The sequence below is a fragment of the Ochotona curzoniae genome, unplaced genomic scaffold (assembly GCF_017591425.1).
Source record: "Ochotona curzoniae isolate NIBS_2020 unplaced genomic scaffold, NIBS_Ocur_1.0 scaffold_4701, whole genome shotgun sequence".
In the NCBI taxonomy this organism is placed as follows: domain Eukaryota; kingdom Metazoa; phylum Chordata; class Mammalia; order Lagomorpha; family Ochotonidae; genus Ochotona; species Ochotona curzoniae.
Genome location: NW_024467122.1, coordinates 50,760,466 through 50,785,982, shown reverse-complemented (window position 1 = coordinate 50,785,982; position 25,517 = coordinate 50,760,466). Strand labels below are relative to the sequence as shown.

Genomic DNA, 25,517 nt, shown 5'->3' with positions numbered 1-25,517 from the left:
TAATGCAGCTTTGACAATTGTGGCCATTTGAAGAGTGAACTGGCAGATGGAAGATCTCTCTGTCTCTTCCTCTCTCTCTAGCTCTGCTTTTCAAATAAATAAAATCTAAAAGATAAAAAAGAGAAAGAGAGAGAGAGAATTCATCAATGAAGCCACCCAGTCCTCGGCTTTTCTTTTTTGAGAGAGTCTATTACTGATCAGTTTCCACCTTGGTCTGTTTAGGTTTTCTGTGCCTTCATGAGTTAATTTTGATAAATTATATGTATCTGGAAATCTAGCCATAATTTTCTAGATTTTTCCAATGTTGGAATATAGCTGTGTTTTAGTAAGCCCTGATGATTCATTTTATTTCTGTGGCATATGTTGTAAAAACTACTTTTTCATATCTGATATTAAATTTGGCTCTTCCTCTTAACTCCCATTTGTGTGGTTAGTTGGACCAATGATATATGAATCTTGTTTATTAAAAAACCTAGTTACTCATTTCACTGATCTTTTGATCATTTAGAAAGTTTTCCCTTGTATTTTTTCCCCTAATTTGAAACACTTCTTTCCTCCCCTGTCCGTGGAGATAGCCATCCTGATCCTGGAGCAAGCCACCAGCCGGACAGAGGTTAATTACTGCTCGTTGGCAAGCCAAGTGAAGCACATCTGCTGGAGTGATGGGAGGGGTGACATGTCCTGGTTTCATGGACCCATGTGGGTGCTTTGCCCGCTCCCAATTCTCTTAAGTCAGACTTAGAGTCAATGTGTGCCAAGAATTTATCCCTCTAATAAAATCCATCATGACCCATTGGCCACAGTAGCTTTTACTTGCCATATTAAGTTGGCATTTCCTCCCTGCTGGCCAGTAGACTCCTTGGTTGGGTGAGGGGAAGGAAATCAAGTGCTCTACCTCCATGAAATTAGGTGGGACTCTGCCCCTTGTCAGTCCTTCAGGTTGGACTCAAAGTCAGTGGGGATTGGGAAGTTCTAGGTCAGACAGTATCACTGGTAGCATGTAGGCTGCCACATTCTCACCTCCGTTTGAGAAGATGGTGTTCTTGCCAGCTGCCTCTTAGTTATATTAACCCCACTGCTCCATGGAATCTCTTCTTTCTGTACATCCTTCCCTGCAAACTTTTCTCCAACTTTACATTGGGAAGGAATATTTACAGAGAGATGGAGAGACAGAAAGATCTTTCTTTTGCTGATACACTCCCCAAATGGCCACAGTGGCTGGAGCTGAGCCAACTTGAAGCCAGGAGCCAAGAGCTTCTTCGAGGCCTTACTCATGGAGGCAGAGTCCCAAGGCTTTGGGCTATTCTCTGCTGACTGCTTTAGCAGATCATAAGCTGGGAGTTGGATGGAAATTGGAGCAGCTGGTACCCATAAGGAAACTGGTACCCATAAGGAATCCAGGAGCTTGCAAGGTAAGGATTTAGTCATTGAGCCATAGCATCAGGCCTCAATGGTTTTTTTGGTGTGTGGTGTGTGTGTGTAAAGATTTATTTATTTTTATTGAAAGGGCAGATCAAATTATGGAGAGAAGGAGAAACAGATTTCTAACCTAACTTTTCATGTACTGTAAGTGAAAAATTCACGAGTGACATCATTATCCTCTCCCATCTGCTAAAGTTTTTGTTTAATTTTCTGTTTATTTGAAAGGCGGAGAGACAACAAGAGACAGACAGATCTTCTGGCTGTCTGGTAACAGCTTTGAGTAGTAAATTGTTTTCTCTACATCTGACTTAGAGGCTGTATACCAGGGATCCCATGAGAACCTCCTTGGGTTTAATTTGTTTTTAGGCTTCAGCCTTCCTCTCTGGTCAGCTGTCCTCCAGCATATGTATATTTGTTCAGAAACCCAGAAACTTAAAGAGTTTTATACAGCTTAATTTCCATCCCTTTGCCTCTCCTTTCCTGGAGGTTGTTGATAAGGACTAAAAGTTACGATCCTGTAATTCTTTAAGTCACTTTGGTTTTTCTGGTGAGCCTGAGTGTATCTGTGAGCTCTACTTTAAATCTCCTTAGCCCAGCACGGTGGCCTAGTGGCTATAAGTCCTCGCCTTGCACACACCAGGATCCCATAGGGGTACCAGTTCTAATCCCAGCAGCCCCACTTCCCATCCAGCTAACTGCCTGTGGCCTGGGAAAGCAGTCAAGGATAGCCCAAAGCCTTGGGACCCTGCGCCTGCATGGGAAACCCAAATGAAGTTCCTGGCTCCTGGCTTTGGATTGGCGGAGCTCCAGCCATTGCAGTCACTTGGGAAGTGGATCATTGGATGGAAGATCTTCTCTCTGTCTCTCCTCCTCTATGTATATCTGACTTTGCAATTAAAATAAATAAATAAATAGCTTTAGTGTAAATTCAAAAGAATCACATGAATAACAAAAGATATTCCTCTCTTACTTAAGAAATGCCAGTGGTTTTAGGAGGTAGGAGACAGGTAACAGAAAAGATCAAATATGCCATCAAGACTCCAACTATATTGAATATGTAAGATATTTTTCTCACTAGTATTACCTAACTAATACAATCAATATAACAACCACATACATAACATTTACATTGTATTAAATATGATAAATTATCTAGAGGCGATTGGAGATATAGGAGAGCATTGGACGTTTGACCCAGAAGGTGAGATACTCTTTAGAGGAGTTAGTGTTGAGGCTTTGAAAGTAAAGTCACTGCCTGTAGTACCAACAGCCCTTATAGACACTGGTTAAAGCCTGTTTCTCCACTTCTGATCGAGCTTTCTACTAATGTGCTTGGGAAAGCAACAGAAGTTAGCTCAAGTGCTCAGACTGCTGCGCCTGCATGCGACATCTGGATAAAAATTTCTGGATACTGGCTTTAGACTAGACCAGCTCCCACTGTATTATCCATTTGGGGAATGAACCAGTGGATGGAAGATCTCTCTCTCTCTCTCTCTGTCTCTCTAACTTTGACTTTTAAGTAAATAAATACTTTTAAAATAAACTAATTAATTAATTAATTTAAGCCATTATATTTTTGTCATCTCACATCAGAATACCTCAATTGGAATCTCAGATATGGTTCTTAATTCCAGTTTCTTACAGATGTAGTTTCTGGGAGACAGCAATGATAGTTTAAGTTGTTGGATTTCTCTCACCTGTGTGAGAGACCTAGATTGAGTTCCAGGCTCCCAGGTTTGGCCCCCTGGCCATTGTGAGCATTTGGGGAGAGTGCCAACATATGGAACTTTCTCTGTGCCTGTCTCTATTTCTGTCTCCCTGACTCCCAAATAAATAAAATTTAAAAATTGTTGGGGCCAGTACCATGGCTCAATATTCTAATCCTCCACCTTCAAGCACTGGTATCCCATATAGGCACCAGCTGTGTCCCAGCTCTTCCACTTCCCATCCAATTCCTTTATTATGGCCTGGGAAAGGAGTAAAGGTTGGCCCAAGTCTTTGGGACCCTGTACCCACATGGGAGACCTGGAGGAAGCTCTTGGCATCTGGCTTCAGATTAGCTCAGTTCTTGCTGTCGCAGCCACTTGGGAAGTAAACGAATGGATCGAAGATCCTTTGTTGTCTGTGTCTCCTCCTTTTTGTAAAACTGACTTTCAAATAAAAATACATTTTTAAAAATTGCCTAGAAATAATAAAGTGTACAGTGGGATGTGTTTAGATTATGTACACTTCCTCCACTCTTGCTTGGAAAGCCTTCTCTGTATCTAATAATATCCCTGCAGAAGAGGGAATGGGGTAAGAAATGATGGACCCACACTCATAAAATCTCTAATCTGAGGGCAGATTGGGCACTGGGTCTTTGCTGAATAGTCTATCTGATGTATTCATTTCATAGCAAATAGAGTTAGCACGTTTATTTTGCTGCAGAAATGTTTGAAATGCATGCATCTGCAGTATCTTAAGTTCATGGAAAAATGCATGTTGTAGAAACTTATGCTAGACTGTCATCACCTACTCTTCCCTGAATTTTTGGATGTTTCCTTATATAAAGTGCTTGAGCATCTGAGGATGTTGATCCTGGAATCAATTCCAATGTACAACAAGTAACTACTCTATTTCATATTATACTGTAGTGACATGCAAGACTTTACCTTAAGGCCAGCGTTGTGGCCTCTACCTACAATACTGGCATCCCCTAGGAGCACTGATTTGAGTCCCAGGTCTACTTCCAGTCTAGTTTCCTGCCTATGCACCTGGAAAAGCAGCAGAAGGTAAGCCAAATGCGTTGACCCTGGTACTCATGTGGAAGACCCAGATGAAGCTCCTGACTCCTTGCTTTGGACTGGCTCAGCCTGGTTTTTCTGGGCATTTTGGAAGTGAACCAGCAAATAGAAGATCTCTGTCTCTCCCTTTATGTTTGTAAGGCTGCCTTTCAAATAAATGACTGCATATTTTTTTCTTAAGAATTTACTTTTTTTTTTTGAATCATCATGTTACACACATCCACCTACCTTACCCTTATTTTATCTCATACATCCTGGGTTAATCTATTCAACCTCAGAAATTGCGGAAGCAAAAGAACATTTTTTTGGAGGTAGTCTTGTTACTGAGAATGACTGGAACAGACATTCTTTCCTTCTCATAAGAAAATAATTGCAGGTGGGAGGGATCTGACAAGCCATGTAGGCAGCTCATGAAAGAACCTCACACCCAGTCTCCATTCAGAGTGGAGTTTTTAAGGGTGTGGGCTCACCGTTTCCCTTTCCCCTTACCTCTTCTTTGGGATATGGCTGACCAGAGGGCTTTCTTGGAGTGGAATTCGTGAAATTCTTCTCAGGGAAATAGACCTAATACCTCCCCTTGGCACTGTGAGAGGAGTATTTCCCTGGAATATACTTATGAAGGGCTGAGACCCACATGCAAGTCTGTAAGCTTATCACACAGGGTAGGACTTTTTTGGGGGGAGGTAAACAATTCACAGCCATATCTAATTTATTAATAAGGATTAGTGAATTTGTAGAGGGTGGCAAATTTTTGATGTGTAAATGCTGGGTTGCTTTCAAGATGTTCATCTAGTTCTTTCCTTGTGCAGTCATACAAGTTTCCTTTTTTTTTCTTTTAGCCCTCTCACACACACAAACATATGTATTCTTACCTAGTAGTCTTAGAAATTGGGAGACAGATTCAGATAGGTTTTAGTGTTCCATTGGAAACAGGGAAAGTGGTAACTTATAGATAACCAGCACTAATATATTTCAGAATTGTAAATTTCTTTGTATCTCATGAATGGTGAGAAAGAACAATGATTATATGTCTGATTAAAGAAAATAATGTGTGAATATGATAAAATGTCTATAAGCCCAAAGTCTGATTATATTTTTATAATTATTAATTTAAAATTTTCATTTTATTTGCAAGGCAGAGGAAAGCAGGTGCTCCATTTGCTGTTTTATTCTTTAAAGACTGCAATAACTGAAGTTGGATTAGGTCAAAGCCAGAAGCAGACCTTCTACATGACTGTCAGGGACTTGAGTTATTACCTGTTGCCTCTCAGGGAGTGTGTTAACCCAAAAGTGAATCATAAGCAGACCTGGGACTAAAACCCAGGCTCTCCGATGTGTGGTGCTGACACTACACCAACCATGTTCTGGGGGTCTGGTAACCTTTTGACATATATCTGGAGTCTCTGGACACAGTGTAATTATTATAAATGTCTGCATTTCAAAGGGTGAAGGTGACTGAAAGTTCACACTCCAAGAAGAAACTCAAGAAGTGCCTAAGTCCTATACTCTTTTTTTAAAAATATTCAATTCTCTTTATTAGGGCTGATTTTTTTTTATTAATTACATTGCATTATGTGGCACAGTTTTAAAGGTACGGGGATTCCCCCCACCCCTGCCTAAACCCTCCCCTCATGGTGGATTCCTCCACCTTGTTGCATTACCCAAGTTCAAGTTCACATGAGATTCTTTCATTGCAAGCATGTACAGAGCATAGAGTCCAGCATCTTATTGTCCAGACTTAATGGATTCCCAACTCAATTTTGAAAAATATTGTCATTGTTAGTTATCATTGTAGTCTTGTTTTCATATCTATCAACTCTGTGAATTATCTTTCTATATAATTTGATTTCTCTTTGACTGGGTCTCTCTTAAAATAATCTTATACATTTAAAATTTGTTGCATTAACTCTCATGAAGCCTAATGAGCAAAATTTTTTGAGTCTTGTGTATTTTTTTCTGATAATTTTTTTATTTTTTGATGTTTTTTCATAGTTGATTAGGGTGAAAAGGGTTAAGGGCTACAGAAAGGCAGGAAAGACCATTGCTTCCTCATTCCTTTTTTCTCCTTCTAGTATCCAGAGAAAAGGGGAAGGTAAGGAGTGAAGCCACACCCAGGGTCCCTCCTGCCTCTGTTCCCTGGGATGGAGGATAGCCACCCGACACCACCCCAATGTAGGTCCCCATGGAAGGACATGCTCTGAGAGTCCTGCTAAGGAGGTTTCAACAATTCATCAGTTCTGAATTACTGCCAATCTTCCCACTCTAAGCATGATGAAATCTCTTCAGAATCCATTGGTTGACATAGTCCAGCTTAGAGCCTCTGTTTGCCCAGATATTCACTGCCAACACTTGGCTGGGGTAAATGATCAGTTTGTTCTGTCCTCTGTTTTGGTACCAGGTGTCCTATGCAGGCTCCAGTGTACTACCATATCCTCCATTTGCACCTGGATATGCTGTCCTATGTTCCATCTGAGCCACTGAGGCAGCTCAGCTTCAACACGTGGCTCCACAGTCAGACCATGGAACCTGCAGTTCTCTCCATGGTTGGGGTTCTGAGTCCAGCAGTTCAATTAGGGGGATCCCCAGAGAAACTTCATCTAGTGAAGTGATCCAAGACCAGGTTCTTGTGTGTGCTTGCCAAAACAGGATCCAGCACAGTCCATCACCTCAATCAGCTTATGCATATTCTGGCAGTTGCAATTGCTGGGTCAGTTCTGTCTCCAGGCCCATCTTCTACACAAACCAGTGGGTGTTGGAGTCCATCCCGATCCTGCCCACCACACACTTCAGCCCTCGCACAAACCAGTGGCAGCTGCAACCTAGTCAGAGCAACCTGCAGTAACCCCCTCCAGACTCGCCCCCTGCCCTGGTTCCCATGCTTCCCAGTTTGTACAGGAGACTGTTCCAGTCTTTCCTCCATCCCATTCAGCTCTCATACATGTCAGCGGGCATTGAAGCCTAGTTCAGCCCAACCAGCCCCACTATGCAGCCCACACACGTGCTGGCAGGTGCCACTCTGTCTAGCCGTGCCTGCCCCAGTCCTGGTTCTCATGATCACCAGTCAGTGTCCATGATCACCAGATCATGCAGTGTCCAGGTGGTTCTGCAGTTTGGCTTGACAGAATTTGTCCCCCATGCTAGCTGATGCTTTGGCAGAGCCCAAGCAACCCACACCCACTCTGACTTATACTTGCACTTATGTGGTGGAAACAGTCAACCCAGCCTGGCTTTTCCCTGATCCAGTCCACATGAGGCCAACAGGTGTTGTAGTCCTACCCAACATGGTCTGCCCCCATCCCAACTCACAGTCTCTATGGGAGTGGCGGTCCAGCAGGGGAGCCCCACACAGCCGGCCTACCAGGTTTGCACACTTCCCCCAGGTCTCACGTGTGTGTTGGTTGAATGCTGCGGCCAGATCTTGCATGTCTGCTTCACCTTGGCATTTGCCAGTGGGTGCTGTAGCCTGGCCAGACCTGGCCTACCCCCAATTTCGTCTCACACCTGTGGGGGCTAAGACCTAGCCCAGCCTAGGCAGCTTCCTGTCCTTGCCCACATGCTAACTGGCTTTTGTTGCATCCCAACCCAGCCTGACCCACACTCCATTCTGGTTCTTAGATTTGCCAGCGGGTGATATGAACTGCCCCAGCCTGGTTTTTGCTTGTACCAAATGTATTTCATTGGGTACCATAACCTGGCCTGATCTAGGTTTCTCCCTGTCATGTTTCTTGCACTCACCTGTAAGGACTGTGTCCCAACAGAATTTCCCAAGCTCCTCCATCAGAATCTTTCCCAGTGCCCGAACTCGTGCCCTTCAGTGGGTCCATTGGCCAGCCCTACTTAGTCTACCTCTTGTCCTAGCAGGAATATTGGCCTTTCCTCGCCAGTTTTCACCCATTACGGTTTTTACTGTTGAATGTTACAGCCCTGCCAAGCCTAATCTACCCGCAGACGCAGCTCACACATGGCTCAGCAGGGGCAAAGACCTAACCCAACCTATCGTACATCCACCTCGTTTTCATGAGCACCAGTGAGTGCTGGAGTGCAGCCCAGTCGGGTGCACCACAGCCCCAGGCCATGCTTGTGCCATGGGACACTGCAGCCATGTCCAGACGAGGCAGTAGCCCTCACTCAGGTCCTCAAACTCACTAGTGGGAATCACAGCCCAGCCAGGGTGTCCCCTTAGCTCCCCAACCAGGCCTGTTCCCAGCCATAGAACTTGCATGTGACAATGGTTGTTCTGATTCATCTTGGCATACCCCCTTACCTCTCTTGGCCTTTGCCTTTGGATGCTATAATCTGGCCTGACCCAGCCACCCACAGTCCCAACTCTCGCTGGTGGGTGCTAGAATGTGGCCATGCTCAGTCTGCTCCCATCCCTGGCTCATGCAAACCGGTAGGTGTGATAGCCTAGCCCGGCATGACCTGCACTTCAGCCTGGCTTCTACACTTGCCAATGAGTTAAGGTTTGCTGGGTCCTGCCTGGCCTGCTCCCTTCCAAAACCAACTCACACATTTGCCTGACCCCCAGGCCTGGACCACGTGTTCACCTTGGGAGTTATGACCGACCAGGGAAGTTTCCCAAGTTATCTTGTCCAGCCCATTTTCATACATTCAGTGGATTCTAGGCCCTTGCCTGGCATAGCCCGCCCCTCCATCTTGGCCCTTTATGGGCTGGTGCATTCTGCGTTCCTGTCCACCCTACACCCTGTTTTAGGGTGCACATGTGATTGCTGCAGCCTGGATCTGCCCAGACTATTCTTAGTCCCTGTACCTGTGAGTATTGGGGGTTCCACGTTCATACCTAGCTCAGCCCATCACCCCTCCCCCCAGTCTTGAGCTAACTAATGGACTTGCATTTCCACAGGGTTGAGCCCACATATACCCCGCAGAATTTACCTCCACCCCGGACCTGGTTCTCTTGCATGCTAGTTAGTGTGATGACCCTGCCTAATGTGACCCCATCCCCTGATCCAACATTCAGTCAGGTACTAGAATCTTTCTCGGCCAGACAGGCCCCCTAGTCTTAGCTTTCATGTGGACTGATATGTGGTGGTCAGCTATGTTCCATTCTAACAAGCCCAGCTGGGACTCCCATGGGGGCTGGTGCTTCAGTCTGAGCCATACAGATCTTCCAGTCTCTCCCTTTCAAACCACCAGGTCTCAGTTCCCTTGCTTACCTGCAAGTACAGTGACCCTGTCATTGAGTGTCCCTCAGGATTCATCCTTATGCATATGTGCAATGGCCTTATCCATGAATGTCCCTAGACAACAATTCCACACCCCCAAGACCCTAGAGCTTATAGCTGGGCATCCATCAGATGAAGCCCAGTGTTTTTGGTACTCTGGGCACCCACAAGCTCAGGATTTGCCCACCACTTGGCAGTTGTACATGGGTAGCTAGGATCCCCAGCAGGGAGCCTGGCGCAGAACAGATTCCCCCAGCTACAGCTACGTGGCTGGTAGAGTCAGACAGGTATGCCTCTGAGCAGACTTATCTGGATTCCAACCACCAACATGGCAGTGCTGGGCGGAGCCATGATCCTGAGCATGCCCAGAGCTATCCGAGATCTGTCCACAGCATGATCAATGTGGATAGAGAAAATTCTCAGACCTTGGGCTTGGACAAACTCAGGATTTGCCCACCACTTGGCAGAGTGGGGAGCAAGGATCCCCAGCAGGAAGCCTGGCCTGGCGCAAATTCCCCCAGCCATAACCATGTGGCTGGGAGATTCAGACACCTACACCTCTGAGCAGACTTATCTTGAGTCTTTTGTGTATTTGTTGCAGTTTTTATATAAAACTATAGAACTCATCATACTGTATTGCATGTTTTTATTTACATATCTAGGGATAGAAAGCTTTTTCAAGATTTATCTGTTTTTATTTGAAAGGTAGATTTACAGAGAGGAGGGACAGAGAAAGGTCTTTCAAGTATTGAATCATTTCCCAAATGGCCAAAATGGCCAGAGATGGGCCATTCTAAAGCCAAGAGCCAGTAGCTTTTTCCAGGTCTCCCATATGGGTACGGGGTCCAAGAACTCAGGCTATCTTACACTGCTTTACTGGACCATCAGTAAGGAGCTGAATGGGAACTGGAGTAGCTAGGGCTCGAACTGGCACCCATAAGGGATGCTGGCACCACAATCAGAGGCTTAATATGATGTGCCGCAGCACCAGCCCCAGAGAAATGTTTTTTGAGGATTTACTGTGTTTATTTGAAAGGTACAGTAACAGAGCGAGTGCTCTTCCATCCACTGGTTACTTCTCCGGATGGCCATAATGGCTTGAGCTGGGCTAGGCTGAAGGCAGGAGTCCAGAATTCCATCTTGCTCTCCTTTGGAGTGACAGGGGCGCAAACACTTAGGCCATCTTCCACTGCTTTCCTAGGGTGCCTCAGCAAGGGAGCTACATCTGAAGTGGAGCATACGGGACTTAACACCGTTTCTTCAGTATAGCATGCTGGCATTGCAGGTGGTGACTTAGTCTACTGCAGAACTCCTTAATTGCATGAATTTTATTTATCTTGTAGTTTTGGTAATTTGTTTAGTAGTCAGCGTACTATAGGTATTGTAAAGTTCTGGCACAGTCTTGTTTTTCCTGTTTTGTTATTGACAATGTGCTACTTGAGTTTAAAATTTAAAAAAATATTTCTGGCATAATGGTTATAAAAGAACCTTTGTTCTTTGGTCTGGAATTGAACTTTGTTTTTCAGCTGTATGATTTTGGACAAAATAATTAACTTCATTAATTCTCCATTTCTATATCTGAAAAATAAAGTAGTACATTGTTGTGGCAATTAAATGTGTGCAGAGCACTTGATATAGAACCTAGCGTTAACTGCTTCTATATTATGTTGCATATTGTGCATATTTTATTAGCTATTATGGTTTCTGTTAAATTTTTTGTTCACAAATATTGATTGTTTCACTCTTTGCTAGGGCTTGGACAAAATGATTCCTATTCTCAAGAGATGGTGTTTCAGTATTTCCTAGTTATTATGAAAGTTGTTTCAATAGTTGTTTCAAGTAGAGTTGAAGAGTTACTATTGTAATTATATTGTAGTTCTCTTGTGCCTCTGAAAATTTGAACTTTTTAATTGAATTAACTCTGTTAAGAAGTTTTATTAATTGTGTACGTATAAAACTTAAGAGGAGTACACTGTTCCATAAAATATGGACTAGGGACTCAGTAAATTCTTACCTAAAGCAATGAAGATGTATTGATAAACCTTGAAAATGTTTGCCAAATTTGTGTTTTGATTCCCAATAAAAGCTCTACCATTTATTTAGTCTTTATATTTTTTTATTATTTAAAAAGATAATGTGACTTCCTCCTTTCCTATTTGTAGTCCTTTGATTTATTTCTCTTGCCTAATGACTCTGGCTACAACTTACAGAAATGTGTTGAATAGCACAGTGGAAGTGCTCATCCTTGTCTTGTTTTGGATCTGAGTGTAAATGCGTTATGTTTTTCTGCATTTAATACGATGCTTGACTATCGGTTTGTCATATATGGCCTTGATTTTGTTGAGGTATGTTCCTCCTATTACCAGTTTGTTTAAAATGTTTGTCATAAAACAATGCTTGTCAAATGCTTTATCTATGCCTGTTGAAATACTCATATGGTTTTTAATTTTCAGTTTACTAATGTAATGTATCACATTTGTTGATTTGCACAAATTGAATCACCTCTTCATACCGTGTATAAATTCTACTTGGCCTTGGTGAATGACGTTTCTGATATGCTGTTGGACTATATTAGCTGGTGTTTTGTTGAAGTTTTTATATCTGTGCTTATCAGGGATAGAGATCCATAGTTATCTTTCTTTGTTATTGCGTTTTCTGATTTTTGAAATTAAAGTGATGCTGCCTCACAGAAGGAGTTTAGGAGGATTCTGTCCCTTTCAATTGTTTTGAATAGGTTGAGAACAATATAATTACTTCTTAAGATTTGTTCATTGGAAAGGCAGATTTACCGAGACAAAGAGAGACAAAGATCTTCCATGTGCTGGTTCACTCCCAAACTGGCTGCAATGGCCAGAGCTGAGCAGACCTGAAATAAGGAGCCGGAACTTTTCCCAGGTCTCCCATGTGGGTGCAGAGTCCCAAGGCTTTGGGCCATCTTCCACTGTTTGCCCAGGCCAGGACACAAACTGGCTTCCATGATGAATGTGCTGCAGAGTGGAGGAGGATTCACCTACTCAGCTGCAGCACCAGCCCATGTGTATAGAATTTTAATCCACAGTTATGTTTTTGAATTGGAGAAATTAAGTGGGGAGTATATCAATATTTTTTTAAAAAAAAAATCTTTGTTTACACAGTTATACTTCTCCCATATTGTAAATCCTAAAATTCTCAGGGAAATCTTTAGATTGGAAGACAAAGCATTTAAGCATAAAACCATAATTGTTTTGTTAAAAGGATAGCTCTGTGAATCTAATTTCTTGGTAGGTTAAATGTGGTGGCAAAGGAGATAGAGAAATGACCCATGTGGCATCAAGTAGGGAAATGATAAAATTTAGGAACAACTGAGACTAGGCATTTGAATAGACAGAACATCTCCCTCTCCCATTCCTGTTGAGTGAGATGAAGGAGAGGGTATAAATAGCATATGTGGGCAGATACAAAGCAAGAAGAGGAGGCCCAAAAGACCTAGGTAGTGAGTTTGAAAGAAAGCTTGAATTAGCCTTGGTTTCTTATAAGATACTCCTAATGGCACTAGCTTAGTAGAATGGACAGTTGTATGGCTTCACAGAGTGGACATTTCCTTGAGATTGATAGCATGCCTAATGCCATTTTCCCTGTTTCACTGCCAGCTTATTCTACTGTGCAGTCTTGTAGCAGTGAGCATCCTAATTTCATTTAATTATTAGATGCTTGCTTGTTCATGTGAGGCAGAGATGTGGCTAAAAGCAGAGAAAGGCTGAGTTGGCCAGGTTAAAAGGAAGTGCACAAGCCTCCCTCCATGAGATACTGGCAAAGAGACTAGGCTACTACCAGGTAAAGTAGAAGAGGTGATCTAAGTAGACTACATACAGAGGATTCCTCAGGATGAGGTTGCTCAGGATGTACTGCTGCTCTCATTTGCTTCTCGTGACTGTACCAAACACATTACCTGGGAAGGATGGCTAAATCAGAGTTCCTTGTCTGCACAAGAAAAGCATTTTAGACATAAAAAAAGAATTAGTAGTAAACATGCTGGGAAAAATTTAATAAGTAGAATACACCTGAAAGACCAAGATGCCATCTCAGTGAAGAACTGAGAGCCTATTTGTATTTTTTTTAAAGATTTATTTATTTTTATTGGGAAAATATATATATACACAGAGAAGGAAATACAAGGGGAAAGATCTTTCATCTGCTGATTCACTCCCCAAGTGGCCACAGTGGTTGGAACTGAGCCGACCTGAAGCCAGAAACCATAGCTTCTTCTGTGTCTGCCACATGGGTGCAGGGTCCCAAGACTTTGGGCCACCCTTGACTGCTTTCCCAGGCCATAAGCAGAGAACTGGATGGAAAGTAGAGAAGCTGGAATACAAACCAGTGCCCATATTGGATCCCGCCACATGTAAGGGAGGATTTTAGCTTGCTAGGCTACCGTACCTGGCCTGCCTATTTGTATTTCTAACATAACTCTTACTTATTGCTCCTCTGTGCTGCCAGATGTATTATTTCTGGGCCAGGTAATTTAACATAAACTCAGTATTCCTCTAAATAAATTGCTGTTTGTTTCCTCGTTTGTTTATTAATTCAGAGACCTTTTATTTGACTACAAAAGGAAGCAGTACATGACCTGGGAGGAGGGCCCAAGACAATGTCTCAATAGCTAAATCCTCACCTTGCATGCGCCACCAAGATTGCATATGGGCTCTGGGATCACATTGGGCCCCTGCTGTTCCACTTCCATTCAGCTCAGGGCTTGTGGGCTGGGAAAGCAGTGGAGGATGACCCAAAAACCTTCAAACCCTGTACCCACATGGGAGAGCAGAGGAAGCTCTTGGCTTCAGATTAGTTCAGCTCTGGCTGTTGTGGCTATTTGGGAAATGAACAAGTGGGTAGGAGATCTTTCTCTCTGTCTCTCCTCTCTGCAAATCTTGCCTGTCTTTCCAATAAAAATAAATAAGTCTTTGGAAAAAAATGTCCAGGGAGTAGAAGGAATGGGCCAAAAATTAGAGAATAGGGCTAGTTGAGATGCTACTTGGAATGCCTACATCCCATGTCAAAGTGCCTGGCTTTGTGAATTCCACCTCTGCTTCTCACTAATTTGCACTCTGAGAGGCAGCAGTTAAGAAGTTGAGTTTTTGCCACTTCTGCGAGAGATCCAGGTTGAGTCCAGCTCCTGCTGTTACAGACATAAGGGAAGTGAACAAATGAATGGAAGAGTTCTGTTAAATAAACTTTGGAAAAGGAAAATTTGATAAACCTGTCTTTAAGGTATCAAGATATTTTTATATTCAATCAAAAATATTACATAGAAAATAAATTATTAGTATTGTTCAAAAGAAAAATGGTAGTATATCCTTTGTCTACTGTGTTCTTTCTTTTTTATCCAGGGAAAGACCATGTTTGTAGATTTGTTGGCTGTGGGAGGAATGATCGATTCAACTATGTGGTCATGCAGTTACAGGTAGGTTGCCTTGAAAATGTATCTGTTTTGATCTAAATGTACCCAGTTTTGACTCATCCTTCATCACCTTAAGGATTCCATTTTTCTCTTAAGAAGTAACCTTAACTACAAGAATTTGTAAGCATTTGCCTCTGTTTTTCTTTCAGTTAAGGTATCTCTGTTCCCTGTCAAGTAGATGAGGTTAAATTGGGTTGAAGGAACAAAGAAAAGAAATTCAAAAAGGTAATAATGGAGTAGTGGCTTGCACTAGGGATGAGAAAACCATTCCATTTTCTGTCACTGCCTCAGCTCTTGAAGACAGCACAACCCTCCACTATGTCACTCTCAGATTTTTAGTATATGTGCTGCCGAAGTGAGCACTCACTCTCAACATTTTAAACCATGGTACACTTTTCTGAGTATCTCCTTTCATCTTTATAAGCTTTGTGTTTTGGGTATTTCATTAGTTTGGATTCTTTCCAGTTTGGTGTATTTCAAATTACCTACATCACAGTGACTTCAGAGTGATGGATATGGCCTGAATGCTTCCAGTCCTCATCAGAAAAATCTGTTTGTTTCCCTCTGCTTTTCTATATCATTTGATGTAAATGTGAAGTTAATGTTATCTCTATAAACTATAGCTTTAAAGTCTTTTGTAAGTTACGTGACTATTTCTTTAGTTGATGTAAATTTATTTTTTTAAAGATTTATTTATTTTAAAAAAAAAGATTTATTTATTTATTGGAAAGTCAGATATACAGAGAGGAGGAGAGACAGAGAGGAAGATCTTCCATCCGATGATTCACTACCCAAGTGAGCGCAACAGCCGTTACTGCGCCAATCTGAAGCCAGGAACCAGGAATCAGGAACCAGGCACCTCTTCTGGGTCTCCCACACGGGTGCAGGGTCCCAAGGCTTTGGGCTCTCCTCGACTGCTTTCCTAGGCCACAAGCAGGGAGCTGGATGGGAAGTGGAGCTGCCAGGATTAGAACTGACGCCCATATGAGATCCCAGCGCATTCAAGGCGAGGACTTTAGCCGCTAGGCCACGCCGCCGGGCCACATGTTTTCAATAGTATGGTATTTTGTATGGTATCTCTTTCTATGATATTTTGCATTTTCTGGATTTCTCCTGTCTTACTGACTCTTACTATGCCCTTATGGGGAGGAGAGGACCAGTTTTAGCCCCAGTTTGCAAATAAAGAAGCTGAGTTGGATGGGTATTAAAGGTTGGAGAAAGCCTGATGCCAATATTGTTACTGTAACATTTTTAAAAGTTTATTTGTTTTTGTTGGAAAGACAGATTTTTGCAGAGAGAAGAGAGGTCTTCCATCTGCTAATTCATTCCTCAAATGGCCGCAATGGCGAGAGCTGAGCTGATCTGAAGCTAGGATCCAGGAGCTTCATCTAGTCTCCTACTTGGATGCATGGGCTGCTACTTTCTTAGGCCATAAACCAGAGAACTGGGTCTGAAGTGGAACAGCAGGGGCACAAACCAGCAAAATGGGGTGCTGGCACTGTAGATATAAGATTAGCTTGGGGCCCGGCACGGTGGCACAGTGGTTAAGGTCCTCGCCTTGCATGCCCGGGATCCCATATGGGCGCCAGTTCTAATCCAGGCAGCTCCACTTCCCATTCAGCTCCCTGCCTGTGGCCCGGGAAAGCAGTCGAGGACGGCCCAAAGCTTTGGGACCCTGCACCCGCATGGGAGACCCAGAAGAGGTTCCTGGCTTCGGATCGGCATAGCATTGGCAGTTGCGCTCACTTGGGGAGTGAATCAGACGGACAGAAGATCTTCCTCTCTGTCTCTCCTCTCTGTATATCTGCCTTTCCAATAAAAAAATAAAAAAAAAAAAGATTTGCTTGATATGCTACCACAAGAGCTCCCATTTCACACATTTAAGTTATTTATTTGTTTATTTATTTGAGAGTCAAAGAGTCATATGTAGAAACCAAGTTCCCATCCTGACTCCTCAAATGCCTGCAACAGCTCTGGGCTATCCCAGGGACTAACGCTGCTGGGAGCTAGAACCTCAATCAGTCAGTGGTAGGAATTCAATCACTTGAACTATCACTGCTGCTTGCTAAAGTCTGCTGCATTAGCAGGAAGCTGCAGCTGCATATCCAACCCAGGTGCTTTCATATAGGATGCTGGCATTATAACGAGTATCTTAACTGCTAGGCCAGCTGCCTGCCTCCCACATTTCTTTTTTCTGTTTTACTAGCAAGATCTCATCTAATAACCTGTCATTATTGAGGTTTTAGATGAGCATGCTTAGGTAGACAAAGGGTAGTATTTTGTGATAGATACATCCTCCACACACTAGCTCAACCCAAATGACCCATCTATGTAGCCACACTGATGTCAGTGGGTGCTACAAAATGTCTCACCAGGCCTACCACCTGCCCTGATTCTCATGCTCACCAGAAGAAATTGCAACCCATCAGAGAGGTGCCCACAGTTTCCATAACAGGCCCACTCCCAGATGCAGATCTTGTATTCATCAGGTGGTTTTGTGGTCTTGCCTGACATGACTTTCCCCAGGTCACAACATTTGCAAAGTGATGCTGCGGCAGATCCTAACCAGCCTACACTTACTTTGACTTATGCCTGCCCCCATGGATACAGTCAGTTAGCCCATCCTGGTTCTTTCCCTATCCCAGCTCACCTGCAGACCAACAGGTGTTGTAGCCCTGCCTGGCCTTGTCTTCTCGCCAGTTCCAGGACTCATGCTCAAAAGTGGGAGCAGTGGCCCAGTAGGATAGCCTGTCACAGCCCACCTGCCAGACGCACACTGCCACTCCTGCACCCTGGGTCTTATGTGCACTAGTGGGTACTGAAGCCCAGTCTGACATGGCCTCACTTCAGCATTTGTCGACGGGCACTATAGCATAGCCCTGCCTGGCCTGGCCCGGCCCAGCCTGTCCCCCATTTGAGCTCATGCTGGTAGATCCCCCCTACTCAGCTAGCCTAGCCAGTCCCCAGTACTAGCCCTAATGTGGCCCAACTTGACCTATCCTGCATCCCATCCTTGTTCTCAGATCTGCCCGTGGGTGTTATAAATTGGCCCAGCCTGGTTCACCCCAGACCTGACCCACACGTATGCTGGTGGGTACTGTAACCTAGCTTGCTCTGAACAGCTCCCAGACTTGGTCCTTGTGCTCACCTGCAGGGACTGCATCCTGACAAAGAAGTTCCCCAAGCTCCTGTATCAGGCCTCTTCCAAGTGGCAGATCTGAAACACACTGGTGGGTACTTGGCCCAGACTGACTTAGTGTACCACTTGGCCTGGTCTTGCCCACACCCATTCTTGTTCTTACTGTTGGGTGTTACAGCCTGGCCACACCTGGTCCACATCCAGATATAGCTCTCACATGATCCAGCAGGTTCCAAGACCTAGCCGAGCCCCCTCTGGCTTTCATGACCACCAAAGTCTAGCCCAATCTGGCATGTTCCATTCTAGTCCACATCCATGCCAAAGAATACTACAGTCATGTCCAGCCCAGAATGCCACCCCCATTCCAACTCTTGTGCTCACCAGTGGGATCCACAATACAACTGGGGTGTCCCCTTAGCTCCTCCAGTAGGCCTGCTCCCAGCCACAGATCTTGCACATGACAACAGTTTCTCTGACCCACCATAGCATAGCCCATCCCCTGTCTTTATCTTTGCCACCAGATACTGCAGCCTGACCTGTCCCAGCCTGCCCCCGTCCCAACTCTCACTGGTGGGTGCTGGAATGTGGCCATGCTCAGTCTGCTCCCATCCCTGGCTCATTTAAACCATATGTATGATAGCCTACATGACCAGCACTTCAGCCGACTCCTGCACACAGCAGAGTTAAGGTTGATCTGGCCCTTCCTGGCCCACCCCTCTCCAGAACCAACCTACACACTTGCGTATGAATGGAGCTTCTTTGCCCAGCCCAGCCAACACCCTGATTCACATGCTCACTAGCGGAAGCTACTGTGCATCAGGGCAGTTTCCCAAGTTCCCCCACCTGGCCCAATTCCAGACCCAGATCTCACATGTGACAGTGGATACTAGGCCCTTGCCCAGCATAATCTGTCCCCTCTGTTCAGGCTTTTGTATGAGCTGGTGAATGTTTTAGCCCAGTCACATCCTATTCTTGGGTGCTCATTCAGGTGCTACAGCCTGGACCAGTCCGGTCTGTTACCAACCCAAGCACCAATGAATGTCAAAGGGTTCCATGATCATACGTAGCTCTTAAACAGACCAGTGGCCAGTTCCACAGGGGTGGGCCCTCATATCCCCTGTAGAATCTGCTCCCGGACCTGGTTCTCTCAAGTGCTGGTGAGTGTCATGGCCCAGCCCAAAATTACTCATCCCCTGTTCAGACTCTCACTGGCAGGTGCTGGGATATAGCCCTGTCTGGCAGACCCCCAACCCTAGCTTTAGTATGTGCCAGTGAATGGTGGTCAGCTGTGATTCATGCTAACTATCCCAGCTGAGATTGCCCATATGGGCTGGTGCATCTCTCTGACCCATAGAAGTTCCCAGGCTTTCACTCTCCAAATGCCTCAGTCTCAATCTCCTCATTTACCTGCAGGTAGGTACAGTGGCCTTGTCAATGGAAGTTCCTCAGAAAGCTTTCCTCACCTGCAACATATTTCCTCAGCAGTCTTCTGCCCTACACATCTCCTTACCCCCTTCCTTAATCTGTGGACCCACATGTGGGGAAATCCCCATTCTGACTCTGCCTGCCTGAAAACAAGGACCCAGACCCCACACTCCTCCCAGCAGCATCTCCCAGGGCCACGCTGACCCCCTGCTGTGGGCAGCCAGCCACATCACAAATTTATTTATTTAAAGATTTATTTCATTTTTATTGCAAAGTCAGATATACAGAGAGGAGAAGAGACAGGAAGATCTTCCATCAGTTAATTCACTCCCCAAGCAGCCACCATGCTGGAACTACGCTGATCCGAAGCCAGGAGCCCAGAGTCTCCTCTGGGTCTCCCTCATGGACGCAGGGTCCCAAGACTTTGGGCCATCTCCCACTGCTTTCCCAGGCCACAAGCAGGGAGCTGGATGGGAAGCTGGGCTGCCGGGATTAGAACTGGCAACCATCTGGGATCCCAGTGCATGTAAGAGAGGACTTTAGTTACTAAGCTACTGCACTAGGCCTACAAATTTATTTATTTTGATGCATAGTTTTGCATGATACAATTTTCCATGAACACTTCAAAATCATTTGTATTCCAAGACTTACATTAGATGCTGATTTTGCTTCAATTTTATTTGAAAGGATACTTCAGAGGTGAGTTTTGTGTTTCCTACTATGTTACATTATAAGGCAGTAGCTGGTTCGCTTGGTGATGTTAAGGTTGATTATTGGGCTTAGGAGCTCGCACTGTGATCCATCCATTTTAGAGTTGTCATTGATTTCTATGTTAATGGTTTTTCAACCCTTTAATAATTGTCTACATACCTTCTTTTAATGGAGGCTATAAATATACTATTGTATATTGTACAGTATACTATTGTACAATATACTGTTGTATTCTTGAGATACTTTTTTAATAGGAAAGAATAGAGTAATGCTTAATTTTTTTTACTTATCAGATTTTGTGATAGCATTTTGTTTCCCTCATAATTTCCTGAGGAAGACTGGGTATTGTGGCTTGGTGAGTTAAGCTGCTGCTTTGGATTGTAGCCCTGCTCTCCTCTTCAGATGTTTGATTGTTTGCATAAGAAAAAAGGAAACATCTAGGTGAAACAACACTTTGCAAAAACATTGCAGGAAAGAATACCTTCAGTTCAACATAAAGTTGGAAAGTAGCTTTAACAGGTGAATGCTGTTTAACAGCCTTGAACCTGTTTCTCTACTTGTTAAAACAGAAAGAGAAACAGCTTCTATTTAGGGTGCTATGAAATGCAAGCAAGAATACAATCTGATGCTGGCTACATAACATCTTTTGCTTTTTCAAAAGTTATTTATTTGAAAGGTAGAAATAGAAACATCTTCTACCCACTGGTTCACTCCCAGAAAGAGAAGCTCTTTCTCTGTCTCTCCTTCTGTCAATTTGCTTTTACAATAAAAACAATTTAATCTATTTTATTCACTTATTATTATTAACCATTAATTTATTAATAAAATAATAATGACTTATGAAGACCATTAACAAATCAATTTATTGATCATTGTAATTTATTATTATTATTAATTTGTTAATACATTTAATATTTACTGTTTTGTCAAAAGGCAGCATTACAAAGGGGGTGGTTGAGACGTTACCTATCCACTGGTTAATTCCTTCAATGACTGTAACAGTTGGAACCAAGCTGGTCCAAAGCCAGGAAGCTTCCCTAGGTCTCTCAAATGTGTGCGAGGGCCCAAGGAATAGATTATCTCTCCATTGCCTTCCCCAGACATGAGCAGGCAGCTGGATTGGAAATGGAGTGTCCAGAACATGAATTGGTGCTCTCTAGGTATGCCAAGCACTGCAGGTGAAGGATCAGTATGATACACTGCTGTGCTGGTCCCTATCCATTGCTTTTTTTAAAAAAAAAATTATTTATTTATTTATTTTTATTGCAAAGGCAGATATACAGAGAGGAGGAGAGACAGAGAGGAAGATCTTCCGTCCGATGATTCACTCCCCAAGTGAGCACAACAGCCGGTGCTATGCCGATCCGAAGCCAGGAGCCAGAGCCTATTCTAGATCTTCTATGCAGATGCAGGGTCCCAAGGTTTTGGGGCATCCTTGACTGTTTTCCCAGGCCACAAGCAATTAGCTGGATGGGAAGTGGAGCTTTTGGGATTTGAACCCGCGCCCATATGGGATGCCAGTGCATGCAAGGCGAAGACTTTAGCCACTAGGCTATTGTGCCGGGCCCTCCATTGCTTTTTATTTTCCTCCATCTATTGCTTTTTCTTTGGCTAGAAGTATGCTTATCGTGTCATATTTTATCATGATAATACTGTTTACTTATGTTGAGAACATACTGGGTAGCAGACAATACCATACAAATTTCATATCAATCTGTTTTGTCCACACAAAGCTCAGAGGTAAGTAACATTCTTATTTTGTGAGGAAACTGATGCAGGAAACTAGGAAGCTTCTGTGGAACATATGTTAGATAAAAATTGAGAAATTATGCTTTTGTCTGTGTATTTTAAATCTTCTAGAATAATCAGGTATTTCAACATCACACATGAAGGGAAACATTGACATGCTAAAAAGCAGATTATTCTTAAATTTTAACACTCGTTATTAAGTGAATCTGTTCTGTTGAATGGGAATCATAGTTTAGCTTAAATTCCTATTCTGTTAGTTGAAACATTTTCAGTGGTGAGTATTTTCCAATTCTTCTTTTAGCCTTAGTACCATATTTGAAAGCCTTGATTTGGTTTCCACAGGGTCGGAATCTGGCAGATCTTCGCCGTAGCCAGGTCCGTGGCACATTCACCATTAGCACTACTCTTCGGTTGGGAAGACAGATACTGGAGTCTATCGAAAGCATTCATTCTGTGGGATTCTTACACCGAGACATCAAACCGGTAGGGGCCTCTTCCAGCCAAAGCTGTTTGGTACTCCATTTGACACAATGAATTACACGTAGAGCTTTGTGCTTTTGTGGTTGAATACAAGGTATTATTTTTGTTCCCACATAGGACTGGAAATAAAAATGTTATTTTTCCCTCTAGTTTTTTTTTAAAGTGATAATTACAAACTAAAATTTATTTTCAAGAGCTTTTCTTAAACAATGAACATATTCTTTGAGGGTCAAATTAAAAATGATTTATGTTTGTAACTATCATGAGTGTTAACAATGCTAGTTACTTATGGTAAACTGATGGTTACATTTTGAATTTCTTTTTCCTGATATTGGTTTTAGAAATATATCTATTTGCTTTTAGGTGTTTGCATTGTCTCAATTTGTCTTTTTAAGGAAACCATCATTAGAACAAACCTTCTCCTAAACGCTATTATGGAAATTTTGTGCTTTGTTTTGTTTCTGAAAGTTTCTTTTTTTCTTAGACATTATCATTTCTATAACTAGGAAATATGCATTTTTTCCTTTTCGGTACCCTGTTATGCCTGAGGGGAGAAAACCCATTTTCAACATACTGTGTGCAGTATAAATTTATCATGTGCCGGAGAGGGTGAAGAGTATAATTCTCTGTCGTTACATGCTTTCTAACATTAGTGTACATGAAAATTGACAACAAAAGTACTCTAGTAGAGTCAGACTCAATGTGCAGCAGCCTTTAACTTGCTTTCAGTATATGTGTGTGTTTAAGAAATGTGGTGATTGAAAGTTTCCATTTTCATGAGGCTGTTAAATAGAATGTTAAGTGGAATGTTATTCTAAAAGAACAGGTAACCATTCTGTAATAGTTTGCTTTTTTTTTTTCTGCTCACATATTCCCTTACTTATTCATCTTTCAAGTTTGTGGTCACTTAGCATCATAGTGATTTTTACTAAGAATACAAAGTATGTTTTACAAAAAATACTATCTCTGTTAGATTTAGTGGAGTTCCGTTTTGTTGTGTTTATGGAAATTTTTTTTTGTTTTAATTTTTATTCATTTATTTGAGAGACAGAGAAACAAAGTAAGGCAGGGAGCACCCTTCTGCTAGTTCACTCTCCAAATGTCCACAGTGGCTGGCACCGGACCAGAGCAAGCTGGGAGCTGGGAATGCACCCCAGGACTCTATGTGGGTGGCAGCAACTTCTTTACTTGAGCTGAGCCTTGGTCTCCCAAGGTCTGCATTAGCAGGAACCTAGAATCAGGAAGCAGAGATAGGAATCAAATCTAGGTACTCTGATGTTGGATGTAAGTGTAATAGCTGCTATGCTAAAGGTCAGCTGTTTAACAATTTCTGAGCTATGAATTGTTTTTGACCCATATTTAGCCTATCTTATTTCAAAAAGTGGGAGTTAGATTGCTGTTTAAACAGTGACTGTAGGAGTACAATTTCAAGAAACATAGACTTCTGAATTAAGACAGGGTTATGTTATATGTTGCTTTAAATAATTATTTAATTTCTTTTGCATCCAAAGTCCACCCAATGCTATAATTTAACACAATCCACAACTAAATTATGAGTATCTAGTAAACCCCCTGGACTAAAATAGCACATTTAGAACGTGCGTTTTATAGTTTCAGTAGAACTACAATTCAGATTTAACAAAGATAAGGACTGTTTTATAAAAATCCATGTATTTTCCTTCTTTATTTTCTAGTCAAACTTCGCCATGGGTCGCTTTCCTAGTACATGCAGGAAATGTTACATGCTTGATTTTGGCTTGGCTCGACAATTTACCAATTCCTGTGGTGACGTCAGATCCGTAAGATTTTTCATATTATCATTAAATATTTGAAAATTAACTTATGATTTATACTGCTACTCCTTTAAAAAAAAAAACAGTCGTGTGAGGGTGGCTTTTCTTTCTCTGTTTCTCCTCTCTGTAAATCAGCCTTTCCAATTAAATTTGTGAATAGGAACAATACTAGGCATCTGTGTGACATCCCGTTTTGGGAGCTGAGATTCCTTAGGTTTGCCAGTAGTGGCATAGAACCACATCTCCTTGGCAGGGGGTAGTGCCTGTATTCCAAAACTGGAAATGTCAGAGAAAAAAAAAAACTTATTCATGATAGTTTTGTTTTTAATATTTATTTATTTCACAGATATATAGAGACAGATGTTGCATATGCTAGTTCACTTCTCAAAAGGCATTGACGGCTGGGTCTAGGCCATGTCATAACCAGGAGCCAGAAACTTCATCTGGGATTTTTTTTTTTTAGATTTATTTCATCTTTTTTATCGGGAAGGTAGATATACAGAGAGAAGATGCAGAGAGAAAGATCTTCTGTCTGCTGGTTCACTCCCCAAGTGGCCACAATGGCTGGAGCAGAGCTGATCTAATTCTAGGAGCTGGGAGCTTCTTCCAGGTCTCCCTCACAGATGCAGGTTCCCAAGGCTGTCTTTGACTGCTTTCCCAGGCCACAACAGGGAGCTACATGGGAAGTGAAGTATTCTGGACATGATCCGGTGCCCAAATGTGATCCTAATAGATGTAAGGCGAGGACTTTAGCCACTGAGCTACTATGCCCTTTGTCTGGGTTTCTTACATGAGTGGCAGATGCTCAAGCACTGGGGACCATCGTCTATTGCTTTCCCAGGTGCATTACCAGGGAATTGGTTTATAAGTGGAACAGCTGGTATGTGAATCAGAGCTCATGTGGGAAGCCAGCCTCATCAGGTGATAGCCCAACCCAATGTGCCACACATCAGGCCCCATGATACTTATTAAAGAAAAATAACTCTTAATGGAGAATTTTATAATGGTGTGTTTTTTAGTAGCGGAGAGAGGTGGGCTTAACTAAAAATACAAGACAGACAAGTGGAAATTTATAGCTAAAGAGCAAAGTATGAGTCTGTGTGGAAAATCTCTGATTGGGAGCATTTGATGTATGAGGGATTCTGTGTAAATAAGGTCTCGAGGAAGGGGATAAGGGATTTCTTCTGACTGTCAAGTGTGATCAAGTACCCAGAGTGGAGGATTCTTGCTAAACTGACCCAGCAGGACTGGTAAAACTGACCTAGCAGAGACAAGCAGAGATGCCCACAAATCAAGGACTACTTTCCATGATAGCACCTCTGGAGAGCAGAAAGAGGCAAGAGACAGTGCTCTGACCAGCATTCCCTTTTCTGGGGTAATGGATGGTGCTCA

At 42.9% G+C, this 25,517-nt stretch overlaps 1 protein-coding gene across 1 annotated transcript in view; it reads left to right on the top strand.

The window, feature by feature from the left end:
• The window catches only part of TTBK2 (tau tubulin kinase 2), a 140,562-nt gene that overhangs the window by 69,763 nt on the left and 45,282 nt on the right, over window positions 1-25,517 (top strand). Inside the window, exons 4-6 of the mRNA XM_040968369.1 lie at window positions 14,758-14,831; window positions 22,195-22,335; window positions 24,027-24,131. Coding sequence (XP_040824303.1) covers window positions 14,758-14,831; window positions 22,195-22,335; window positions 24,027-24,131 — 320 coding nt within the window. The remainder of the gene's footprint in view (window positions 1-14,757; window positions 14,832-22,194; window positions 22,336-24,026; window positions 24,132-25,517) is intronic.